This window comes from Bufo gargarizans, chromosome 8, assembly GCF_014858855.1.
Source record: "Bufo gargarizans isolate SCDJY-AF-19 chromosome 8, ASM1485885v1, whole genome shotgun sequence".
Classification (NCBI taxonomy): Eukaryota; Metazoa; Chordata; class Amphibia; order Anura; family Bufonidae; genus Bufo; species Bufo gargarizans.
In genome coordinates this window covers 191,259,758-191,284,027 of record NC_058087.1, presented here as the reverse complement: position 1 = coordinate 191,284,027, position 24,270 = coordinate 191,259,758, and the positions used below count along the sequence as shown (strand labels likewise).

At 50.2% G+C, this 24,270-nt stretch overlaps 1 protein-coding gene across 1 annotated transcript in view; it reads left to right on the top strand.

Annotated features, from left to right (window-relative positions):
- Positions 1–247: 247 nt before the first annotated feature.
- LOC122945117 overlaps positions 248–24,270 on the top strand; it is a 47,299-nt gene continuing 23,276 nt past the window's right edge. The window contains exons 1-2 of the mRNA XM_044303998.1: positions 248–301; positions 17,319–17,648. Of these exons, the coding sequence (XP_044159933.1) occupies positions 256–301; positions 17,319–17,648 (376 nt within the window). The 5' untranslated portion in view covers positions 248–255. The remainder of the gene's footprint in view (positions 302–17,318; positions 17,649–24,270) is intronic.

The following is a 24,270-nucleotide window of genomic DNA, read 5'->3' as shown; positions in this document are numbered from 1 at the left end:
TCTGCAACAGATGGAGGCATCCTGGTTGGGAAAAGTTGGTCTACTGTGATAATATGAACAATGGGAGTTCTACAAAAGAGCTATTGTGGGGCAAAGTTAATATTCGTGTTTTAAAATGAATACTTTCCCCTTTTATAAACAAGTAAATAATGGCCCGATGCTGTGGTGTGCAACGTTTTCCAGGGCTGGTCTTTAACCCCAGTCCGGCCCTGTGCATACCAATAGTGAAAGTAAAGGTAGACGGCTCAGAAGATCATGGCCACCTCACGCGTTGTCCTCCTTCTCCTCCTTCTCCATTCAGGTATGTCTTATATTTTATCTTGTTCGCAGAGAGGAGATCATGGAGAATAGAACAGTATCACCGAGCTCAGCGCGACGCCAGAAATACTCGTCTGCAGCGCGGATGGTGACATGTAATAGACTGTACAGCGTGTCCCAGCCGGGATCCCGGCTTCTCCAGCTCCTTGTACGATGTCTCTCACTGCATTAACCCCGTGTGTGCGGTAACTCGCTTTGCTGTGACACAACCAGTGAACTGGAGGGATTTCTGTTTGTGCAGGAAAGAAAAAAAAAGTTTTTTTTCTAATCTCGTATAATGCATTTAACTCCTTGAGGTTGAGCGGCATAACAGTTCAGGACAGGCAGGAATCCTTAGTAAGATGTAGGTCCCATCTGTGAGAGGCGGACTGGGTCTATTACAGTCTGTCATTACTAAAAACATCCGAAGTCGATTCGCATAAAACTTAGTTCCAATACTGTACGGAGATCCCGCTCTGTACAGTATCAGAATGTATCGACTCCGATGAGCCGAAGTTATTACTTTGCGAAGTCTCGCAAGACTTTGCATAATAACTTAAGAAATTGATTTATACTGTAAAAACCATTTCCCGAACTCGTGTTCGGTTCCAAGACAACCAACCAGAGAAAACTCCAATCTCAGCCTTTTAAGCCTCATAATTAGAGATGAGCAAATTGAAGTTGACGAGTTTCCTCATGCTCCGTGGTAACGAATGGCATTTTTTCGGCTGCTGCACGTGTTAGGACATGGAGCAAAGAATTCTGGGAAAGAGGGATCACCCACAATGCCATGCATGCAGCCAATCAGCAGCCAGCCCCTGTGATGTCACAGCCCTATAAATAGTCTCAGTCATCTTGGATTCAGCCATTTTCCAGAGTACTTAGTGCAGGGAGAGGCATCAGCAGGCGCTAGGGACAGTGCTAGGAAAAACTAAATTGTGCTGAAAAAAAGATTTACAAGTTCAGGGAAATATTATTCAAGGTGTAGGGAAAGAATATCCACACTATAAAAGGAGAACAGGGTCCAATAGGAGAGTGTACAGCCTTGGTAATAGGAGCAATTCTGTTACACCTTGCTGCACTAATTGGGGAACCAAATTGGTGTTTTACTGCTGCTTTTAGGTTGTTTGCACTATATGATACATCAGTAATTGCAGAAAACCTTGCTTATAATTGGGATACAAGTTCTGTGATACAGCCATTTACGGGGAGTCATAATTGCCGTTCTGTGGTGAAGTTACATTGTACTACAGCCATTTACAGGGGGTATTAATAGGATAGATACGTACGTCCTATTAGCCTTTCTGCGGTGAATTGTGATTGTTCTATTTTTTTGGGGGGGATTTATTAATCAGAAAAAATATATATATGTATTATTGCAGTTCAGTGGTGAAGTTACATTGTACTACAGCCTTTTTTTGGGGGTATTATTTTAATTTATTCTATTATTATACAGTATGTCAGACAGACAGGTGACAGGCCCTTCAAAGGGAACGGGCAGTGGCCAAAATGTTTATGTCGCAGGCAGCAGGAGTCGCAGCGAGAGGCCTGATGTCACTACCAGAGCTTTGAGAAGTTCTCACAGCTCTGTGTCTCCACCCCTGCGATGATGTCACTTAGAGCTTGGAGGTGTTCTCACTGTTCTGTTTCTCCGCCCCTGTGATGAGGTCTTTACTCTCAGCTGTTTCTCCTGCAGTTGATTTTCCTGCCTTTAAATCACCCCTCCTCCTGTTGCAGGGCGTGGATTATATTTCTCATTTCAGTTGTAGCTCTGGCTTGAGTAACTTCACTTGTAAGCTATCAGTTCACTGGACCTGGTTTCTGCTGCAGCAAGCACTCCGGATATTGCCAGCTGTCCTTGGATCCGTCTTCTCTGCGGCTGCATCTCCTTCAGCTAAGTGTGCAGATATTGTTGTTTACCTGATTATTTTCTGACTGGATCTGAGGTGGCCACGGTTCCCTCCATATACTGAGTAGGGCACCGGTGGCCGTGCCCCTTCCACTATTGTAGGGGTTACAGTGGCCATCAGTCTGAGGTACGCGGGCATGCCTCCTTCCACCATTTGGATCCAGGCATGTGCTTTAGCAGCATAGGGAGAGCTTTGAGGGTCTGACAGGGGTCACCCCTTATCTTCCCTAGTTTGGGTCCGGTCAGTAGCTCTTTTCACTGTGTTTGCTCTTGTTACCCTCAAACAGCCGTGACATTATAATCCACCAAAACCGTCCTTTTTTGACATGGATCCGCTTTCTGGCCTGGTTGACCGCATGCAGGGTCTTTCTTTGGAAGTAGCGGATCTCCGTCAATCTATGACTCAGTTACAAGCATTAGGCTCTGCTCCGGCTCATGGAGTCTGTTGCGAGCCAAAGGTCTCACTTCCGGAGACGTTCTCCGGGGGCAGTGAGAATTTTGTTCGCTTCAGAGAGGCATGCAAACTCCATTTTTGCTTGTGTCCCCTTTCCTCTGGTAATGAGGAACAGAGGGTGAGGATTGTCATCTCCCTGCTCAGGGGCAATGCTCAGACTTGGGCTTTTTCGCTGCCATCAGGGGATCCCTCCCTTCGATCCGTGGAAAGATTTTTTGTGGCCCTGGGGCAAATATATGATGACCCGGATCGTGTTGCTCTGGCCGAATCGAACTTACGTGCTTTATGCCAGAACAAACTGTCTGCGGAGCTTTATTGTTCTGAATTTCGGAGATGGGCAGCTGATTCAGGTTGGAATGATGCTGCACTCCGGAGTCAGTTCTGTCATGGTCTCTCAGAGAGATTGAAAGATGCGTTTGCTTTCCATGAGAGACCAACGTCCTTAGAGTCTGCCATGTCATTGGCGGTACGCCTTGACAGACGTCTAAGAGAAAGAAACAAGACCTCTCTGTCCAGCCATTGTCAGTCTTGGGGCAATGGTGCGGACTCATTCAGTATGCAGGGGTCTCATCCTGTCTCGCTCCCCTCTGAGGAGGAGCCCATGCAGCTAGGCCGACTTGCCCCTGATAAAAGAGGGTTTAGTCCTCAGAATATGGTGTGTTTTTGTTGTGGGGGCATAGGTCATTTGGCAAATGTTTGTCCGTCTAGGAGATTCCTGAACTGTACTAAGAGCGATAATAAGAGAAAAACCTCAAGAGGTAGATCATCAAGTTCTACTTCATCTGCTACTTTGGGCAAACTTGATGTGGGAATTGATGCTTTTCCTCTGACCTGCAGTTCCCGTTTTCTCCTGTCTGCCAGGGTGGCGCTAGAGAGCAAAGTCATTTCTTGTGAGATTTTTGTCGATAGTGGAGCGGCCGTCAATCTTATTGACACTCAATTTGTAGCCATGCATGGTTTTCAGGTTTGTACATTAGAAAAGGATATACCTGTTTTTGCCATTGACTCTGCTCCACTCTCGCAGAGATCTCTGAAAGGCATTGTTCACAATATCCGGCTAGCTGTAGGTGACACTCATGTGGAGGAGATATCTTGTTTTGTCCTTAACGGATTGCCTTCTCCTCTAGTTTTGGGGTTACCCTGGCTCACTAGACATAACCCCACCATTGATTGGCAAGGAAGGCAAATAAATGAGTGGAGTGACTTTTGTAGAGAGAATTCTCACAGCGACTTTTGCAGAGGTGTCTACTAAAACTGTGCCATCATTTCTCTCTGATTTCTCGGACGTGTTTTCCGAGAGCGGTGTTCAGGAGCTACCTCCTCACCGGGAGTTTGACTGTCCCATTAACCTCATTCCCGGCGCCAAGCTGCCAAAAGCACGCCTCTACAATCTCTCACAACCGGAGAGACTCGCAATGCGAACCTATATCTCTGAGAGTCTCGAGAAGGGGCATATTCGTCCCTCAAAGTCACCTGTTGCCGCGGGTTTTTTTTTTGTTAAAAAAAAAGATGGCTCTCTGAGACCTTGCTTAGATTTTAGGGAGCTGAACCGTATCACGATTCGCGATCCCTATCCCCTTCCTCTGATCCCGGACCTCTTCAACCAAATTGTTGGAGCCAAGGTGTTTTCCAAATTGGATCTGAGAGGCGCGTACAACCTGGTCAGGGTCAGAGAGGGGGATGAATGGAAAACGGCTTTTAATACCCCTAACGGGCATTTCGAGAATCTCGTTATGCCTTTCGGCCTGATGAATGCTCCGGCCGTCTTTCAGCATTTTGTTAATAGTATTTTCTACCACTTAATGGGGAAATTTGTTTTGGTGTATCTTGACGATATTTTGATTTTTTCCCCTGATGTTCAGACCCATCAGGATCATCTTTTTCAGGTTCTGCAGATACTGCGGGAGAATAAACTGTATGCCAAGCTAGAGAAATGTCTTTTTATGGTATCGGAGATTCAATTTCTTGGTTTTCTCCTCTCTGCTTCTGGTTTTCGCATGGATCCTGAGAAGGTCCGTGCTGTACTTGAGTGGGAGCTTCCTGAGAATCAGAAGGCATTGATGCGCTTTCTGGGTTTTGCTAACTACTACAGAAAGTTCATTTTGAATTATTCCTCTGTTGTCAAACCCCTTACTGACATGACAAAAAAGGGGGCGGATTTTTCCTCTTGGTCGGAGGAGGCGCTTGCAGCCTTTTCTAAGATTAAAGAGAGTTTTGCGTCTGCTCCCATCTTGGTGCATCCCGATGTTTCCTTACCTTTTATTGTTGAGGTGGATGCTTCCGAGGTGGGTGTGGGTGCAGTTTTGTCCCAGGGCCCTTCTCCTGCCAAATGGCGACCCTGTGCCTTTTTCTCTAAAAAACTCTCCCCGGCAGAGAGAAACTATGATGTGGGAGATAGGGAGTTGTTGGCCATCAAGTTGGCTTTCGAGGAATGGCGTCATTGGTTGGAGGGGGCCAGGCACCCTGTCACCGTTTTTACCGACCATAAGAATCTGGCATACTTGGAGTCGGCCAGGCGTATGAATCCGAGACAGGCCAGATGGTCTCTGTTCTTCTCCAGATTCAATTTTGTCGTTACATTCCGCCCTGGGATCAAAAATGTGAAGGCTGATGCTCTCTCTCGCTGTTTTCCGGGAGGAGGAAACTCCGAGGACCCGGGTCCCATTTTGGCGGAGGGGGTAGTTGTTTCTGCTCTTTATTCCGATTTGGAGGCCGAGGTCCAGGCTGCCCAGACTGAGGCACCTGCCCGTTGTCCTTCCGGGAAGTTGTTTGTGCCTCCTGAGCTACGTCACAAACTCTTTAAGGAGCATCATGATACGGTTCTTGCTGGTCACCCCGGAAGTAGAGCCACGGTTGATCTCATTGCTCGGAGATTTTGGTGGCCGGCTCTTCGTAAGTCGGTGGAGGGTTTTGTGGCTGCTTGTGAGACGTGCGCTCGCGCTAAGGTCCCTCGTTCACGACCTTCAGGTTCCCTTCTCCCGTTACCCATACCTTCCCGTCCTTGGACACACCTGTCCATGGACTTTATCACGGATCTTCCTCGTTCCTCGGGGAAGTCGGTGATCCTGGTGGTCGTGGACCGTTTTAGCAAGATGGCTCATTTCGTTCCTTTCCCTGGTTTACCCAATGCTAAAACGTTGGCGCAAGCTTTTATCGACCATATTGTTAAATTGCATGGCATTCCCTCTGATATTGTTTCCGATAGAGGCTCGCAGTTTGTGTCCAGGTTCTGGAAGGCTTTCTGTTCTCGCCTGGGGGTTCGGCTGTCCTTCTCTTCTGCTTTTCACCCGCAGTCGAATGGTCAGACTGAGCGCCTCAATCAGAATCTGGAGACATATTTGCGCTGTTTTGTGGCAGAGAACCAGGAGGATTGGTGTTCTTTTCTCCCTCTTGCTGAGTTTGCTTTGAACAACCGTCGTCAGGAATCTTCTGATAAGTCACCATTCTTTGGTGCATATGGGTTCCATCCGCAGTTTGGGACATTCTCGGGAGGGGCTCTTTCGGGTTTACCTGAGGAGGAGAGATTTTCCTCGTCTTTGTCTACCATTTGGCAAAAGATTCAGAGTAATCTTAGAAAGATGAGTGAGAAGTATAAGCGTGTGGCTGATAAGAGACGTGTGCCTGGTCCGGACCTGAATGTGGGTGATCTGGTGTGGTTGTCTACTAAAAATATTAAACTGAAGGTTCCCTCCTGGAAATTGGGTCCCAAGTTTATTGGGCCTTATAAAATTTTGTCAGTCATCAATCCGGTTGCCTTCCGTCTTGATCTTCCACGGGTTTGGAAGATACATAATGTATTTCACAGATCTCTCTTAAAACCATATGTCTAGCCCCCGGTACCCTCCTCTTTGCCTCCTCCTCCGATTTTGGTTGATGGCAATCTGGAGTTTGAGGTTTCCAGAATTGTGGACTCTCGCATTGTCCGCGGTTCTCTTCAGTACCTCGTTCATTGGAAGGGTTATGGTCCTGAGGAGAGGATGTGGGTTCCGGTGTCGGACATTAAAGCCACTCGCCTCATCAGGGCATTTCATAGGGCTCATCCTGGGAAGGTGAGTCCTGGGTGTCCGGAGTCCACCCGTAGAGGGGGGGGTACTGTCACTACCAGAGCTTTGAGAAGTTCTCACAGCTCTGTGTCTCCACCCCTGCGATGATGTCACTTAGAGCTTGGAGGTGTTCTCACTGTTCTGTTTCTCCGCCCCTGTGATGAGGTCTTTACTCTCAGCTGTTTCTCCTGCAGTTGATTTTCCTGCCTTTAAATCACCCCTCCTCCTGTTGCAGGGCGTGGATTATATTTCTCATTTCAGTTGTAGCTCTGGCTTGAGTAACTTCACTTGTAAGCTATCAGTTCACTGGACCTGGTTTCTGCTGCAGCAAGCACTCCGGATATTGCCAGCTGTCCTTGGATCCGTCTTCTCTGCGGCTGCATCTCCTTCAGCTAAGTGTGCAGATATTGTTGTTTACCTGATTATTTTCTGACTGGATCTGAGGTGGCCACGGTTCCCTCCATATACTGAGTAGGGCACCGGTGGCCGTGCCCCTTCCACTATTGTAGGGGTTACAGTGGCCATCAGTCTGAGGTACGCGGGCATGCCCCCTTCCACCATTTGGATCCAGGCATGTGCTTTAGCAGCATAGGGAGAGCTTTGAGGGTCTGACAGGGGTCACCCCTTATCTTCTCTAGTTTGGGTCCGGTCAGTAGCTCTTTTCACTGTGTTTGCTCTTGTTACCCTCAAACAGCCGTGACACCTGAGCTCCCAGTGTCGTCTAGCGGTCATGTCTTGACCAGCAACCTAGCGGTGCTTGAATGGTTGACTCGGTCTTCGACTTTGTCGCAAGTGACATCAGACACCCTTAGCCAAGAGTCGGTGGGTTCCTTTGAGACGACGCTTAGTTGGCATGGCTATGGCCTGGGAGCAGGCCCTGTGCCCCACCTGTCCTGAACCTTTCTCTGTCATTTTCAGTTCCCCCAGCGCGAAAAGTATTATATGCCGTAGGCTTGGCTCCACTTTTTAGTGAGGACGAGCTACTAGAGGAAGTCAGCAGCTACTGCCCAGCCCAGATCTGGAGGAGACATCTGCCACTTCCTCCGGTAGACAGACCAGTGATGATGAGAGTCACGTGGGAGCAGGTGTTGCAAAAGGTCAGGCTCCTGGCCCTAAGACAGTTGAGGGGGACATCAGTAACGTGCAGACAGTAGCGGATGATGATGATGATGTAGCCGATCGCACTTGCGAGCTGGGTGAAGAAGGGGCTTCATCATCATCATCAGGAGAAGAGGGTGGCAGCTTGCGTGTGAGGCAGTGGCTGAGCCAGCAGGTTGGCAGCGTGGCTGTGAGTCAGCAGGGTGACAGCAGTGGGAGGTCGGGAGCCAAAACGTGCCCGGGGTAGACCACCAACTTTGCAGGAGCCTACTGGCCCGGAAGGTACAGGTGCAGGGATTCACAGAGGCAGCGGTAGCAGGCAGTCAGCGCAGAGTGTTGGGGGGGGAAAATGCCATACTCAGTGATGTGGCAATTTTTTGTTAGGCCGCCGGAGGAGGTGAACATGGCCATTTGCAGAATTTGTGGGCAGAAGGTGAAGCGTGACCAGGGTGCCAATGTTGGCACCACGGCCCTGCGTCAACACATAAAGCATCACCATAAAGTGGCCTGGGAGAACTGTGGCTCCGATGTGGTGGTCCAGCCTGCCGCAGCAACCACTGCTCACCCAGTGGCATGCACCCAATTTCATGCAGTAAAAGTTCCACCACCCCAGCCGAAGGGAGCTGTCTGTCCTTCCCATCATCTGCTGGTCCTGATGATCCTGCTCCTCGTCCTCCTACTCCTCGTCTGTCATTCCGTCAGCAATCGATCACCAAAGCGATTGCCAAGAGACAATAGTATGTGTGCACTCATCCAACGGCGCAGAAGCTAAACGTGCTCCTGGCCAAGTTGCTGGTGCTGCAGTCCCTCCCTTTCCAAGTGGTGAATTCTGCACCTTTCAGAGAATTGATGGCTTGTGCCGAGCCGAGGTGGAGAGTGCCAAGCCGTAATTTCTTTCCAAAAAAGGCAGTACCAGCCCTGCACACATATGAAGAACAGAAGGTGGGCCAGTCCTTGAGCCTGTCGGTGTCTGCCAAAGTGCACGGCAGCGCCGACGTGTGGAGCTGTAAATACAGTCAAGGACAATATATGTCCTTTACGGCCCACTGGGTGAATGTGGTTCCTGCAAAGCCACACCAGCAACTTGGTCAGATGAGGCCTCTTCCGCCTCCACGTTCTCACGCCATTGGTGCTGCGACAATATCCGCCTCTGCCTCCTCATGCTCCACTGTGTCCTCAGCCTCCACTGCAGGGACAATTCACAGTGCTCCTCCAGCATACCACATGTGCAGGGCACGGCAGTGTCACGTTGTTCTGCACCTAGTTTGCCTGGGCGAACTGAGTCACACAGGGGAGGGACTACTCTGCGTCCTTCCTCAAGAAATAGAATCCTGGCTTTCTCCTCGACAACTCAAAATCAGAACAATGGTGACCGACAACGGGAAGAACATGGTGTCGGTGCTGCGTCATGGAGGGCTGATCCATGCGCCTAGAGATGAGCGAATCAAAGCTGACGAAGTGGAATTTGATCCGTATTTCATGAAAAATTTGATTCACACCGAAGCCGAATTTCCTCGCGCTTCGTAGTAATGAATACATTTTTTTTCTAAAATGTCTGCTGCACTTGTGAGGACATGGAGAAAGGAACTCTGGGAAGGCGGGATCACCCATAATGCCATGCATGCAGCCAATCATCAGCCAGCCCTGTGATGTCACAGCCCTATAAATAGCGTCAGCCATCTTGGATTCTGCAATTTACCAATGTACTGTCATGGATGCGGTATGGGTGGGAAACTCCACACCGAGCACAGGAGGGAAGGGGAACGGAACGAGGCCTGGAAACTAGGGTACAGGAGAAGAGATTCTAAGAGCGATGCCTATCATATGCATGTCATACTGACTCACAGTATTATTTCCCTACCACAGCAGACTCCCTATGCGTGTTCCTGCAAGGCACAGTGTTGTACACCACTATGAAGGCTCTCTGCAGCCAGGAAATAGCCGTTTTCTAACACGATTAGCCGCGATTAAATTCGGATGAAACCAAATTTTTTCAAAAAATTTGGTGAAGCGGCCCAATCGAATTTTTTAAAAATTCGCTCATCTCTACGTGCGCCCTGCATGACGCACGTGTTTAATCTGGTTGTAAAGTGGTTCCTGAAGTCTTCACCCCATCTGCAAGACAGCCTGAAAATGGCCAGGAAACTTTGCCTGCACTTCAGCCACTCGTACACACCCTCCTTGAGCTGCAGGGGCAGAACGGCGTCCACCAACATAGGCTGATATGCAACATTTCCACCCGTTGGAATTCCACCCTCCATATGTTGGACCGATTATATGAACAGAGAAAGGCCATTTACGATTTCTTGATGATATAGGCGGACAGAGGTACTCTCCTGTGTACCTTCGATGTTAGCCAGTGGCAGCTCATGCGTGACACCTGCCATTTGCTCGGGGCCTTTGAGGAGGCCACTTTATTTGTCAGTCGCCAGGACTACAGGATGAACAACGTCATTCCACTGATTCATGTCCTGGAACAGATGCTGCTAAATCTGGCTGGCCAGGGGACAGGAGACGTGGCGACTACATCTTACAGCCACATGAGCCCTGTGGGGGCTGAACTAGAGGAGGAAGACATTTGAGCACAAGCAACGCGTAGAGAAATGGGTGGTTTTTCTATACGGGTGACAGGAGAGGAGGAGCAGGAGCAGCCAGAGGAGCTACATTGCGATGATGAACACAAGGTGGATTACTTAGACACACCGTGACACTATGCAGTGGAGCTGGAGGCAGGGATTTCCTCCGAGTCACTTGCGCAAATGGCACGATGCATGCTCAGTTGCTTGCGTAGTGACAGCTGAATTGTCACCATTCGGCAGAGGGATGACTACTGCCTCTCCACGATGTTAGACCCTCGCTACCTGTCCAAAATGGGGGCCTTTTTTTATACATCCACTGAGAGGGAGGGCAAACTGAACTACTATCGAGACATCCTATGTAGTCAGTTGGCCGCTGCCTATGTGCGCCCATCCTCATGCAGGTCTGACTGGGGGGCCCTCTGTGCTCATGTTCCACTACCATGGCTGCTTGGGTGGGTTGGGGTCCATCAGCAGCAACTTAAGTCTAGAGTCGCTTGTGAACAGTTTTCTACACCCACCTACTGAAGAAACTACTCACCAGCAGCAGCAGCTAGACATAGAGCAGAACCTGAACCAGAAGGTTGTGGCATACTTAGGGTACTTTCAAACTAGCGTTTACGTTTTCCGGTATTGAGTTCCGTCATAGGGGCTTAATACCAGAAAAAAACGCTTCAGTTTTGTCCCCATTCATTTTCAATGGGGACAAAACTGAACTGACCAGAACGGAGTGCTCCAGAATGCATTCCGTTCTGTTTAGTTGCATTCCCAGACTGGAGAGCAAACCACAACAGGTATTTTGCTTTCCGTCCTGGGATGCGGAGCAAGAGGGATCCAGCATTACCCCCAATGCAAGTCAATGGGAACGGATCCTTTTTCTCTGACACAATCTTCCACAATAGAAAACGGATCTGTCCCCCATTGACTTTCAATGGCGTTAATGACGCATCCGTCTTGGCAATGTTAAAGATATGTTAAAGATAATACAACCGCATCCATTCATAACGATGCAGATGGTTGTATTATCAGTAACGGAAGCGTTTTTGCTGGACCCTGCCAGATCCAGCAAAAACGCTAGTGTGAAAGGAGCCTTAGAGTGCACCCTGCCACCCCACATTGAAGATCCCCTAGACTACTGAGCAACCAAACTAAATTTGTGGCCGCAACTGGCTGAGTTTGCCCTGGAAAAGCTTTCCTGCCCGGCCAGCAGTGTGGCATCAGAGCGGGTGTTTAGTTCGATGGGGGCCATAGTTACCCCAAGGAGAACTCGCCTGTCCAGCCAAAATGTGGAGTAACTGACCTTTGTGAAGATTAATAAGGCGTGGATCAGCCAGGATTTTCACACACCAGTGCGTGATGCATCAGACTAGATCATCCATTGTGCCATACCTACACTTTGACAAAAGAGACCTGCTTCTTCGGGCTACATGCCTCAGCTACTATTCTGATGCTGCCACCTGCCTGATGCCACACCTGCTGCCAGGTGCTCCTACAGCCACCCACCATCTTCAGCTTGTACTGGTATTGCCCCCCACCTCCCCACTATGTCACTGGGCCACTCTGTGGTCTCCTCATGCTTCTGCCACCACACCACTATGTCACTGGGCCATTCTGAGGTCTCCTCATGCTGCTGCCACCTCAACACTATGTCACTGGGCCACTCTGTTGTCTCCTCATGCTGCTGACAGCTCACAACTATGTCACTGGGCCACTCTGTGGACTCCTCATTCTGCTGACACCTCACCACTCGGTGGTCTCCTCATGCTGCTGCCACCTCACCGCTCTGTGGTTTCCACATGCTGCCGCCACCTCACCACTATGTCACTGGGCCACTCTGTGGTCTCCTCATGCTGCTGCCACCTCACCACTATGTCATTGGGCCACTCTGTGGTCTCCTCATGCTGCTGCCACTTCACTACTATGTCACTGGGCAACTCTGTCATCTCCTCATGCTGCTGCCACCTCACCCCTCTCTGGTCTCCTCATGTTGCTGCCACATCACCACTCTGAGGTCTCCTCATGCTGCTGCCAGCTCACCACTCCTCATGCTGCTGCAACCTCACCACTCTGTGGTCTCTTCACGCTGCTGCCACCTCACCACTCTGTGGTCTTCTCATGCTGCTGCCACCTCACCACTCTGTCATTGGGCCACTTTGTGGACACCTAATGCTGCTGCTACCTCACCACTCTGTCACTGGGCCACTCTGTGGTCTCCTCATGCTGTTTCTACCCTCCCCACTTTATGACTGGGCCACTATTTTGCCTTTTTGGCCTGGTTGACATCATCATTTATTTGACCCTTCTGATCTGTCAGAATAAAGGAAAAATGAAACGCACAATGGATCCTGTCTATGTAGCAGCTGTAAGGCCTGTATGACATGGTCCCTATTTTGCATCAGAATTGGCTTATGATTTGGTAGCCAAAAGCAGGAGTGGGTACAAAACACAGAAGACATGCAAAGATTCCATTCACGTGTCATCTCTGTTTTGGATCCACTCCTGTTTTTTTGGGCTTTATCAATACTGATGGATTACTAACCAAATGCTGACCGAGTGAAGGCAGATGCTCAACAGACAGGATCCATTTTTTGCTGGTTATTGTTCTGACGGATCAGAGGAAGGGCAAAATAATCAGTGACATCAACACAAACTTACTGCTGACACCCTCTCTGCTCTGTCGGTGGGGCTCTACTTGTATAAGCGTTTAATAGAACAGGTTCTGTAAGACATCTATGTGGAATCAGCTGACGACGGTGTAAAAGGAGTGCGCTCTTGAGTTCACACTTGAGTTATTTGGTCAGTTTTGGCCCCGTAATTGACCAAATGAGTGAAGTGTGAAGTGATTCTAAGAGCGACGACTGTCATCTGCATGTCATACGGACTCACAGTATTATTTCACTACCACAGCAGACTCCCTATGCGTTTTACTGCATCACTTTACAGCCTCTCTGCAGCCAGGAAATAGCTGTTTTTTTTTACGCAATTCGGCACGAATAAACTCGGATCGAATCAAATCTTTTTGGAAAATTCGGCCAACCGATTGAATTTTTGAAAAATTCGCTCATCTCTACTCATAATGCCACACTTAGGCTACTTTCACAGTAGCGTTAGTCGGCTACAGCCCCATTCACTATAATGGGGATAGGCCAGAGGTCCGGCCACCGCACGGCAAACATGCCGAGAGGCGGCCGGACACAAAAAGTGCCATGTCCTTTAAAAGAGTCTGTCACCAGTTTTATGTCCTTTCTTAAGAAGCATATACTGGTGACAAATACCATGAGGAAAACGAAGGGCCACTTTCTAGAATTAGTAACATAGGTTTAGGAATTAATCCAACCTTTGTGCTCAAATCTGTACTTAGCAAGCCAAGTATTGGGGCTGTGCAATACACAGTGCACACCAGAGAGTCCTCAGATTCATGACCCCCCGGAGACCCTCTTCTGGAAATTTCTGATCTTTAGGCACCATGTCCAATCAGCGCGTTCCTTACACATTGTTATTCTTGTTTTCCATCAATGTTTTTCTATTTCTGTCTTGTTTTCCTCTTGCTTTCTTCTGCCTTTAGTAGACATCTTAGGGTACGGCCACATGGTCACACACGGGAGTAGTGGCAGTGGCACAGAGGGGGATTGTAGTCCTCACAGTTGCAATCCTGCTCCAGCATTTACTGACTCTAGCGTGAAGTGATGGCAGGGGGAACACTTCCTTTCCCTCTGGGCACACCCTGGTTTAGAGGCTCCTGCCTGGTGGTGGCTGGGGTGCCCTTGATGGTGGATGGATTTCAGGGTGCAGGGCAGGAAGAGGGGCCAGCGGCGGAGATGGTGGCAAATAAACAGGCCGGCTTGATTATAGCAAGTAGCAGTCTTTCTTTTACCGAGTGGATAATGGGTGGTGCAGTACAAACGCAGGTGATAGACACAGTTTTCAGATAGATCACAAGGGAGAATGGTCTCAAATGCTGTGTATAGCGGCTAGTAACTCTAACAGTCCTCTCTGAGTCTGTTTCACTAGCGGGGGGTCATTTACAAAGACAGGCTTTTATCGCTGGTCTTTATTTCGCCTCCGCTGTTGTAGCTTGCACCTAATTATGGCAAAGCGTGTGCCTCGTCATAAATCAGGTCTATCTCCGGCATTGTGCGCCTGTCAAGTAAAATGTCTTCCTAAATGGGGTAGTCTTACATCAACATTTACGCTAGCAGTTAGTAAATTTGTCAGGGTCCATTTCCCAGACCCTTGCACGCCCCCCTTCACCCAAATGTGGAATGTGGTGAAAACACGGGCATTAAAAAAGTTGCGAAACAGGGGTTTACAGCTTTTTATACACTTAAAACAGGCATAGCACGTGTCATAAATTACCCCCAATCTTCCCAAATGACCAAAGGTGTGCAATTTTCTCTCAGTCACATGTACTATAATGCTCAACTATGCAGTGTAGTCCTTTAACAGATGGCCGTCCATCTCAACAGTGTGGCAGGCGCCTGAAGCAATATACCCTGACACATGCAGTAAAGTATACAGCCATAAATATGTGTTACTGTCACTGTCCTTATCCATGCACTGTCCTTTTTATGATCCTCAACTTTCTGCAGAGGTTTAATGTTTCTCTCCCTCAGAAGTGAGCTTTGAGTACAGTTTTTTCTGGCAGCTTTTCACAGGAATGGTGTTTCCCTGGATAAGGATTCTCTGTTACCTCAAATGCTTGTACACATACGCAGGATGCTGCTCTCACACTGGTATCTGTTACACGGTCCTGTACACCAGCAACGACTATGCACAGCTTCTCTCTTGATAACTCGGCAGCAACTCACTAACCAGAGGGATGGGGTGAGCCCACCACCTGGCAACTGTCTTGAAAGTCTAGTAGTTAACTATTCCCTTCCCATATACAGTCATGTGAAAAAATTAGGACACCCTTTGAAAGCATGTGGTTTTTTGTAACATTTTTAATAAAAGGTTATTTCATCTCCGTTTCAACAATACAGAGAGATTAAAGTAATCCGACTAAACAAAGAAAACTGAAGAAAAGTCTTTTCAAGATCTTCTGTAAATGTCATTCTACAAAAATGCCTATTCTAACTGAGGAAAAAGATAGGACACCCTTGCCCCTAATAGCGAGTGTTACCTCCTTTGGCTGAAATAACTGCAGTGAGACGGTTCTTGTAGCCATCTACCAGTCTTCGACATCGGTCTGAGGAAATTTTACCCCACTCCTCAATGCAGAACTTTTTCAGCTGTGAGATGTTTGAGGGGTTTCTTGCACGTACAGCCCTTTTCAAGTCACCCCACAGCATCTCAATGGGATTCAAATCTGGACTTTGACTTGGCCATTCCAGGACTCTCCATTTCTTCTTTTTCAGCCAATCTTTGGTTGATTTACTAGTATGTTTTGGGTCATTGTCATGTTGCATGGTCCAGTTCCGCTTCAGCTTTAATTTTCTAACTGATGGTCTCACATGTTCTTCAAGCACCTTCTGATACACAGTAGAATTCATCGTGGATTCTATGATGGTGAGCTGACCAGGTCCTGCTGCAGCAAAGCAGCCCCAAACCATGACACTTCCACCTCCATGCTTCACAGTTGGTATGAGGTTCTTTTCTTGGAATGCTGTGTTTGGTTTACGCCAAACATGTCCTCTGCTGTTGTGTCCAAATAATTCAATTTTGGACTCATCTGTCCAAAGAACATTATTCCAGAAGTCCTGGTCTTTGTCAACTTTATCTCTGGCAAATGTCAGTCTGGCCTCGATGTTTCTCGTGGAAAGCAAAGGTTTCCTCCTTGCACACCTCCCATGCAAGTTAAACTTGTACAGTCTCTTTCTGATTGTAGAGGCATGTACTTCTACATCAACAGTAGCCAGAGCCTGCTGTAGTTCTCGAGATGACACTTTAGGGTTTTTGGAGACCTCTTTTAGCATCTTGCGGTCTGCTCTTGGGGTGAACTTGCTGGGGCGACCAGTCCTGGGCATGTTGGCAGTTGTTTTGAAAGCCCTCCACTTGTAGACTATCTTCCGGACAGTGGAATGGCTGATTTCAAAATCTTTTGAGATCTTTTTAAATCCCTTCCCAGACTCATAGGCTGCTACAATCTTTTTTCTGAAGTCCTCTGACAGCTCTTTTGCTCTCACCATGGTGCTCACTCTCACTTCAACAGTCAGGAGCACACCAAACTAAATGTCTGAGGTTTAAATAGGGCAAGCCTCATTCAACATGCAGAGTAACGATCTACTAATTATGTGCACCTGGTGTGATATACCTGTGTGAGATCTGAGCCAATTTAAGAGGGAATACATGTGAGGGTGTCCTATCTTTTTCCTCAGTTAGAATAGGCATTTTTGTAGAATGACATTTACAGAAGATCTTGAAAAGACTTTTCTTCAGTTTTCTTTGTTTAGTTGGATTACTTTAATCTCTCTGTATTGTTGAAACGGAGATGAAATAACCTTTTATTAAAAATGTTACAAAAAACCACATGCTTTCAAAGGGTGTCCTAATTTTTTCACATGACTGTACAGCCTTTTGAGATTCAAGTGCATAGATAAAGCCACATTAACCAATTTGTACTACTGAAAGTGCATACTTAGCAGTTCTGGCGCAGATTGTGGTACAACGGTTAGTTGCTCAGCAATCTGTGACTTTTCCCAGCTCGTGTCAGGTCTAAAATAGTGGACGTGATGGGGCGAGGACAGGCCGTCAGGCCCATCTCATTCATCATAACTTCGGCTGATCCACCGCCAGATATAGGGGTTATTAAGACCGGTGTTTAAAACACTGGTCTTAATAAATGACCCCCTTAGTTTCTGCAGGGAACAGCTGATCGGTGAGGGCGTCATTAATCCAGAAGTCTTGTTACACACATATACCCTGTATTCTGTGCCGTCCCGCGCTTTACCCAGTATTGGTCAATTATATTGTAGCATTCGTCTCATTTGTATCATACACAGGTGCAGCTTTGGAGATCCGGGGTCCTAGCACTCATCAGGCTACAGTCGGCTCCGCTGCTCTCATTCCCTGTCACTACACAGTACAGAAACCTCCAGTGGATCCCAAATTTTTTGCAGCGTTTTGGCACTTCCAGGGAAAAGAAATTCTGAGTTATGATGATGAAGTAAGAACAACGGATGCCAGATATTCTCTGAACTTAGAGAAAGCACTGAATGGAGAGGTGGATCTTTCTATATCGGAAATATTCCTATCAGACGCAGGGGTCTACACCTGTACAGTGATCTACAGCCCAGAGCGGGGGCAGAAGGACATCACACTGCACATCACAGGTAACTCAAACCTTGTCCGTGCCGTGTGTACAATATCATTCCTCTGAATCCCTCTCGGGCCTTTTTCACATGATACAGATGTATGAAACAGCAGGCATGGGTATCCGTCAGTACCGCATCATATTCATTAGTATTTAGTTTTGGGCAAAAACAGATCCTTTTTTGTCTAAATACTGAATGAATAGTACCAACAAAGGCAAATTCGGATGTAAAATTGCAAAACGTATACATCCATATGACTTAATAGGATGGAAGAACTTCCTCCGTCTGTTCCTGCAAACCTTTACCTTACAATAACCACACCGACACCTTCTTTCTTTGGAGAAAAATGACCATGACGGCCGAACTTTATTATTCATATACAATGATAATAATCACAATAATAATCACAATAATAACAACAGACACTTTAACACAACCTTCAACGTCATGACCCGCTACACCATAACAAGGATCCTGGAGGGCAACCCAAACAAGCGTCATCTTCCTCAACCGTCTCACCATATACTTCAAGGTTACCCCTGGCCGCACTCACCGACCCAAGAGCACCAAATCCTTGAAGTATCCACGCAACTCCTCCTGTAGGCCTTTTAGCCCAAACAGGAGCCCCATCCTCAGCATTGCCAAACCACATGAGATGCAGGCTCCAACATGTCCCGCATCTCTTAACCATTGTATTGCTCCCCAGGATCCCATATAACTCAGCCCCACAGTAAACACAACCCAAGAAACCCAGCTAAAAAGAGGGCGGGAGGGTGGGAAACGCGCTTGCCTTTCCTAAGACTGCCTAAGCCCCTCCTATACCCACATCTATATACTGCCCGCGAATCTGTCGACCCTCCTCTTCCTCCCTTAAACCGACCCCTAGCCATGATTATCCTTAACCCTTTCCCATCCTGCGGTCTTCCCCCTAAGTCAAGCCGCACTCCATTATGGCTGCGCCTCATTCCGTCGCTCTCATGACTTAATAGGATGGAAGAACTTCCTCCGTCTGTTCCTGCAAACCTTTACCTTACAATAACCACACCGACACCTTCTTTCTTTGGAGAAAAATGACCATGACGGCCGAACTTTATTATTCATATACAATGATAATAATCACAATAATAATCACAATAATAACAACAGACACTTTAACACAACCTTCAACGTCATGACCCGCTACACCATAACAAGGATCCTGGAGGGCAACCCAAACAAGCGTCATCTTCCTCAACCGTCTCACCATATACTTCAAGGTTACCCCTGGCCGCACTCACCGACCCAAGAGCACCAAATCCTTGAAGTATCCACGCAACTCCTCCTGTAGGCCTTTTAGCCCAAACAGGAGCCCCATCCTCAGCATTGCCAAACCACATGAGATGCAGGCTCCAACATGTCCCGCATCTCTTAACCATTGTATTGCTCCCCAGGATCCCATATAACTCAGCCACAGAAGACCACAGGCGACACCTCACCTGTGGGCGTCCTGCCACACCCTCAGGGCCGTCTCCAGACCCTCCTGAATGCCCAACGCCCACATGTCCATTCCAACATCATTAAGGTGCACTCCATCCGTTCTCAAGAACTGAGGCGACGCCGCCTCCAATTCCCTATGACGCACCACTATCCCACCTTGCCGGCGCACAAACCGTCCAACCTCCTTATTCAGTTTTGCCCGAGCCTTATTAATACGCTTCACCGACCTAGCAAACCGCCAGCTGCTCCTCGCCACCACCTCAGACCATACCAACAAAACATCCGGAAAATCCGCCAACAGCCGCAACACATCCAGCTTAATATCCCGAATGACGTCACGCGAACGACGTACCCCCAAATCATTCCCACCAACGTGCAAAACCAAAATATCCGGAGGCCGATCCAACTGCACATTCAAATGAAACTCGGGCAAAACCCGCCCCCACAGAAGACCCCGCAAACCAATCCACCTAATCTGCAGCACATCCGCCGAGAAGCCCAATTGACGTCCATTCCTCCGGACATCCGCTCGCAAGGCCCCCCAATGAACATACGAGTGCCCGAAAATCCAAGCCAAACAAGGCGCCGAACCTGCAATAAAACAAACACAATTAACCACAACCACCAACCAAACAACTCACATCAGCCCCACACCCCTCACAACAGATGAGGCCGAATATAAGAACGAAAACAATCAGACTCCCAGCGCCCAATACGCCGAATAACCTCCTCCCCCAGGCCCCACCTGGCCGCCTCGGTCGCAGCCCCAATCCTAAACGAGTGAGAGGCATACTCCATGGCAGGTAAACCCGCGGCCGCCAAACACTTCCGGAAAACAGCGACAAACTGAAAACGCGACAACCGCGAACCATCCCGATGAACCAACAACGTCCCCGAGCCACCGGGCCTAACCGCCAAGAAATTCCCTACACACCGCACAGGACAAAGCAAGGACCCCACCATCGGCCTCAGCCACAAAACCACCCCTTTACCCTCCTGATCGGTCTTAGACCTGCGAACATAACACCGCAAAACACCATCCACCTCTACTACGTCTTCCCATAACAAACCCCCGTCGCCCTTGCGACTAGCCGCCACCAATTCCGATATGCGAAAAGCCCCAAAAAAGGCCAACGTAAACGCCGCCCTAAACAGACACACCTCGAACGCCGACTCACAAATCGACCCCGCCGCTGTCCACAGCATCTGCAACACCGCCAAGGACACCGGCCTACGGGTGTCCTTCCGCACCCGTCCCCGGCGATAACCCTTCAACGCCTGCCTCACCATAAAACACCGAGACACATCAGCGATGCCCCGCAACCGCAACCAAAACGCCACCGCCGCCACCCTCTTCGACGCCACCGAAAAGGACAGACCATCAGCATAACACGTGCCCACCCAGAACACCAACAACGTCCTAAAATCCTCCAACGAGCTACAACCACCCACCTGCTCTATCAAAGCCTCCCACAACGACCACACAGAAGAGTAAGCCGACCACGTACCGCTACTAATCGACCTCCTAATCAAGTCCGCTGAAACCCCAAGGCCACGCTCCAGAGCCACTGGGGACAGGGCAACCCTCGGACCTCGGCACCCGGCGCCAGACCTCGAAAACGCTCCCACTGAAATCGAGAAAGGGAATCAGCAAGTGAGTTATCAACACCCGGAACATGAACTGCAACAAAACAGGCATTCAACTGCAACCCCCGTAACACCAGATGCCGCAGTAGATTCAACACCGGCGGAGAGTTGGCGGACTGACTGTTGATCGCCTGAACAACCCCCATATTGTCGCAGTAAAAGCGCACCCGCCGATTCCTAAGCCAGTCCCCCCACAATTCAGTAGCCAGAACAATCGGAAAAAGCTCCAACAACACCAAATTGGAAAGAAAACCAGCCCGTTCCCACTCCACCGGCCACGCCTCTGCACTCCACTGCCCCCTGCAAAAAACACCGTAACCACACGAACCAGACGCATCCGAAAACAAGTCCAAATCCACATTACTAACCCCCGCATCCATCCACACAGACCTGCCATTGTAAGTCGTCAAAAAAGACTCCCATACCGCCAGATCATCCTTCACAGTCCCCGGCAACCGCAAATAATGAAAAGGCACAGTAACACCCGCAGTCGCCAGAGCCAAACGACGGCAAAAAACCCGCCCCATCGGCAAAATGCGACAGGCAAAATTCAACTTACCCAAAACCGACTGAACCCGCTTGAGCTGAACCTTCCTAGCCCGCCTCAAAAACGCCACCTCCTGCAACAGATCCAACACCTTGTCGCCAGGCAGACGACATTCCATAGCCAAACTATCGATCTCAATCCCCAAAAACTTAATGACAGTGGACGGGCCTTCCGTCTTATCCACGGCCAACGGCACGCCAAAACGCGCCGCCACCCGCTCCATAGTATGCAGCAAGACAGCACATACCCTGGACCCGGCCGGGCCCAAAAACAAGAAATCATCCAGGTAGTGCAAAACAGAGCTCCACCCCGCCTCCTGCTTCACCACCCACTCAAGAAAACAACTAAACGACTCAAACAAAGAGCACGAGATCGAACACCCCATGGGCAAACAACAATCCACATAAAAACAACCATCCCACCGAAAACCAAGCAGATGGAAACTATCCGGGTGAATGGGCAGCAACCGAAAAGCCGCCTCGATATCAGTTTTAGCAAGCAGAGCGCCGTGCCCAAAACGCCGCACCCAACGCACCGCCTCGTCAAAAGACGTGTATGACACCGAGCACAACTCCTCCGCTATACCATCGTTCACCGACCCACCCACCGGAAAAGACAAGTGGTGAATGAGCCTGAATTTATTGGGCTCCTTCTTAGGGACCAAACCCAAAGGCGAAACCCACAAATCCGGCAAAGGAGACTCCGCAAAGGGGCCAACAACCCTACCGGCCGCAACCTCCTTCCCAATCTTCTCCCCTACCACTGCAGGAAAACGCAAGGCCGAAGACAAATTCCGGGGCGCAACCTGAGCCCCGACCAAACCACAAGGAATAACAAATCCCACCGTAAACCCCTCCAACAACAACCGAGCCGCCTCCCTATTTGGGTACGTCCTTAAATACGGCTCCATCTCTCCCACCCTCACCGGCGTCACCCCTTTTCTGCACAATCTCGGATCCCTTACCCTTCCCCCGCCGGAAGCACCGAGACAGGCTATGGGCCCCGCCGCAACCGGAGCACTCATGCTTATACCTGCAGTCGGACAAAAACCGGCAATGTCCCTCGTTGAACTGCCAACAACAACCCTTTCTAGCCCCCCCTGGAGGCTCCGCAGCCGAGGCACCCCCGGCCGCTCCACGAAAGGGCTGAGACCCCCCCCGGGGCGCCGCCATCAACCGCATCCAGAGACCAATATCCTTATGGTCCCAACGAATGCTGGGCCTGACCGCCTTCCGCTGCCGGAACTGCTCGTCATACCGCAGCCACGCCACACCCCCATACGTCCGATGAGCCTCCCCCACCGCATCCATATAGCAAAAAAGAGCCGAGCAGTGCTCAGGCGCCTTTTCCCCCACCACGCTAGCCAAAATCGCAAAGGCCTGCAGCCAATTCTGAAAAGTCCGCGGAATCAACCGATACCGCCTCCTTTCCTCCTCCTCCTTTCTACTCTCATCCGGCTTACCCCTGTCCAAGTTAAATTTCTCCAACGGAAGCAAGGAAAAAATCTCCACATATTCATCTCTCCATATCTTCTCTCTGACCTCCTGCTTCAAATGAGCCCCCAGCGGCCCCTCAAAACACACGTAAATCTCGCCTTTCGCAGCATCCGCCAACCTAACACCGTCGCCCACATCGCCCCTAGGCCCAGCCGCCACTCCGGAACCCGAGGCCACCACACCAGCCCCTGCGCCCACGTCACCCGCTCCCGACACACCCCGCGCCGCCCCTGGAACCAGCGCCACCTCCGGAGCAGAAGACCACACCGCCGCCGGCGACCCAGCAGAACCCGGACCCAACCGAGACAGCAACGCAAGCATACCAGACAACACATCCCGCACCAACACCTCAGAACCCCCCCCAGCATGCACTACATCACCCCCAACAGGAACCGGACACGAAGATCTCTCACCTGGCCGTCCCCGGAAAGAACCACCTACAGCCGCAAGCGTTCCTCCTGGCCCCACCGACGGGACGTCACTCCTGGATGGCTCAGCGTCTCCCCCGGAGGAGCCGGACAGACCACCAGCCGCAGAACCGTCTCCCGGGTCCACTTCACCGTCCTCCAGCGGCGACGACTCCCCCTCGGACTCAGCGCGCAGGAACCGGACATCCTCAACGCCCGTCGCAGCAGAGGCCCCCGCACCCGGCCGCAGATCCCTCTCCAATGCCAAATCCGGACTTCCAAGCTCCACAGCAGGGAAACTGTGAGCTGCAGTACCCCGGCCACCACCAGAGGGCGCTGTCCCCTCAACAGTCCTGGGCAAGGTGCCATGACGCCGACCCACCACTAGAGGTCGCGCCGCACTCCTCACCACAGCAGCAGAAGGACTCTGAGCCACGCTCCCTCCGCGATGAAGCCGCCGGTCAGAGGACCCCGACCGCGGCGCCTGCGACACGTCCCCGCCGACACTCTCAAGGCCCAGGCCAGCCGCAGACCCAGCCGTTCCGTCCCCGCCGACAGCAGGTAAGTCGTGACCCCGCGCTGCCCGCGGCCCCTCCAGCGGCGAGGCAGCCGCACTCCTCCTCTCACTCACCCTTGGAGACCGGGAGGCGGAACCCGGACCGGACCGTCCTTCCCCCGCCAGCCGACCGCATCGCGCCGCATTCCTCCCGCTGCGCCTGGGGAACGCATCAGCCCTCGCAGACCGCAGCGGAGGGTGCCTTGAAGGACTCCGGACCCGCCGGCGCACACGCGGTGTAAGCTCGGGGCTCAGGCGCTCCGGAGGGACCGACCGCCTAGCCCGGGCAGGCCGCACAGCTACATCCGACACAGGAGGGGGGTTCAGGGCAGCGAGCACAGACTCCTGCAGACGCTCAGCACCGTGTACCTGCACCGCAGCCCTAACCGCAGCCATCAACTCCTCCAGGGAAGACATCCTAAAACGCGCTTGCCTTTCCTAAGACTGCCTAAGCCCCTCCTATACCCACATCTATATACTGCCCGCGAATCTGTCGACCCTCCTCTTCCTC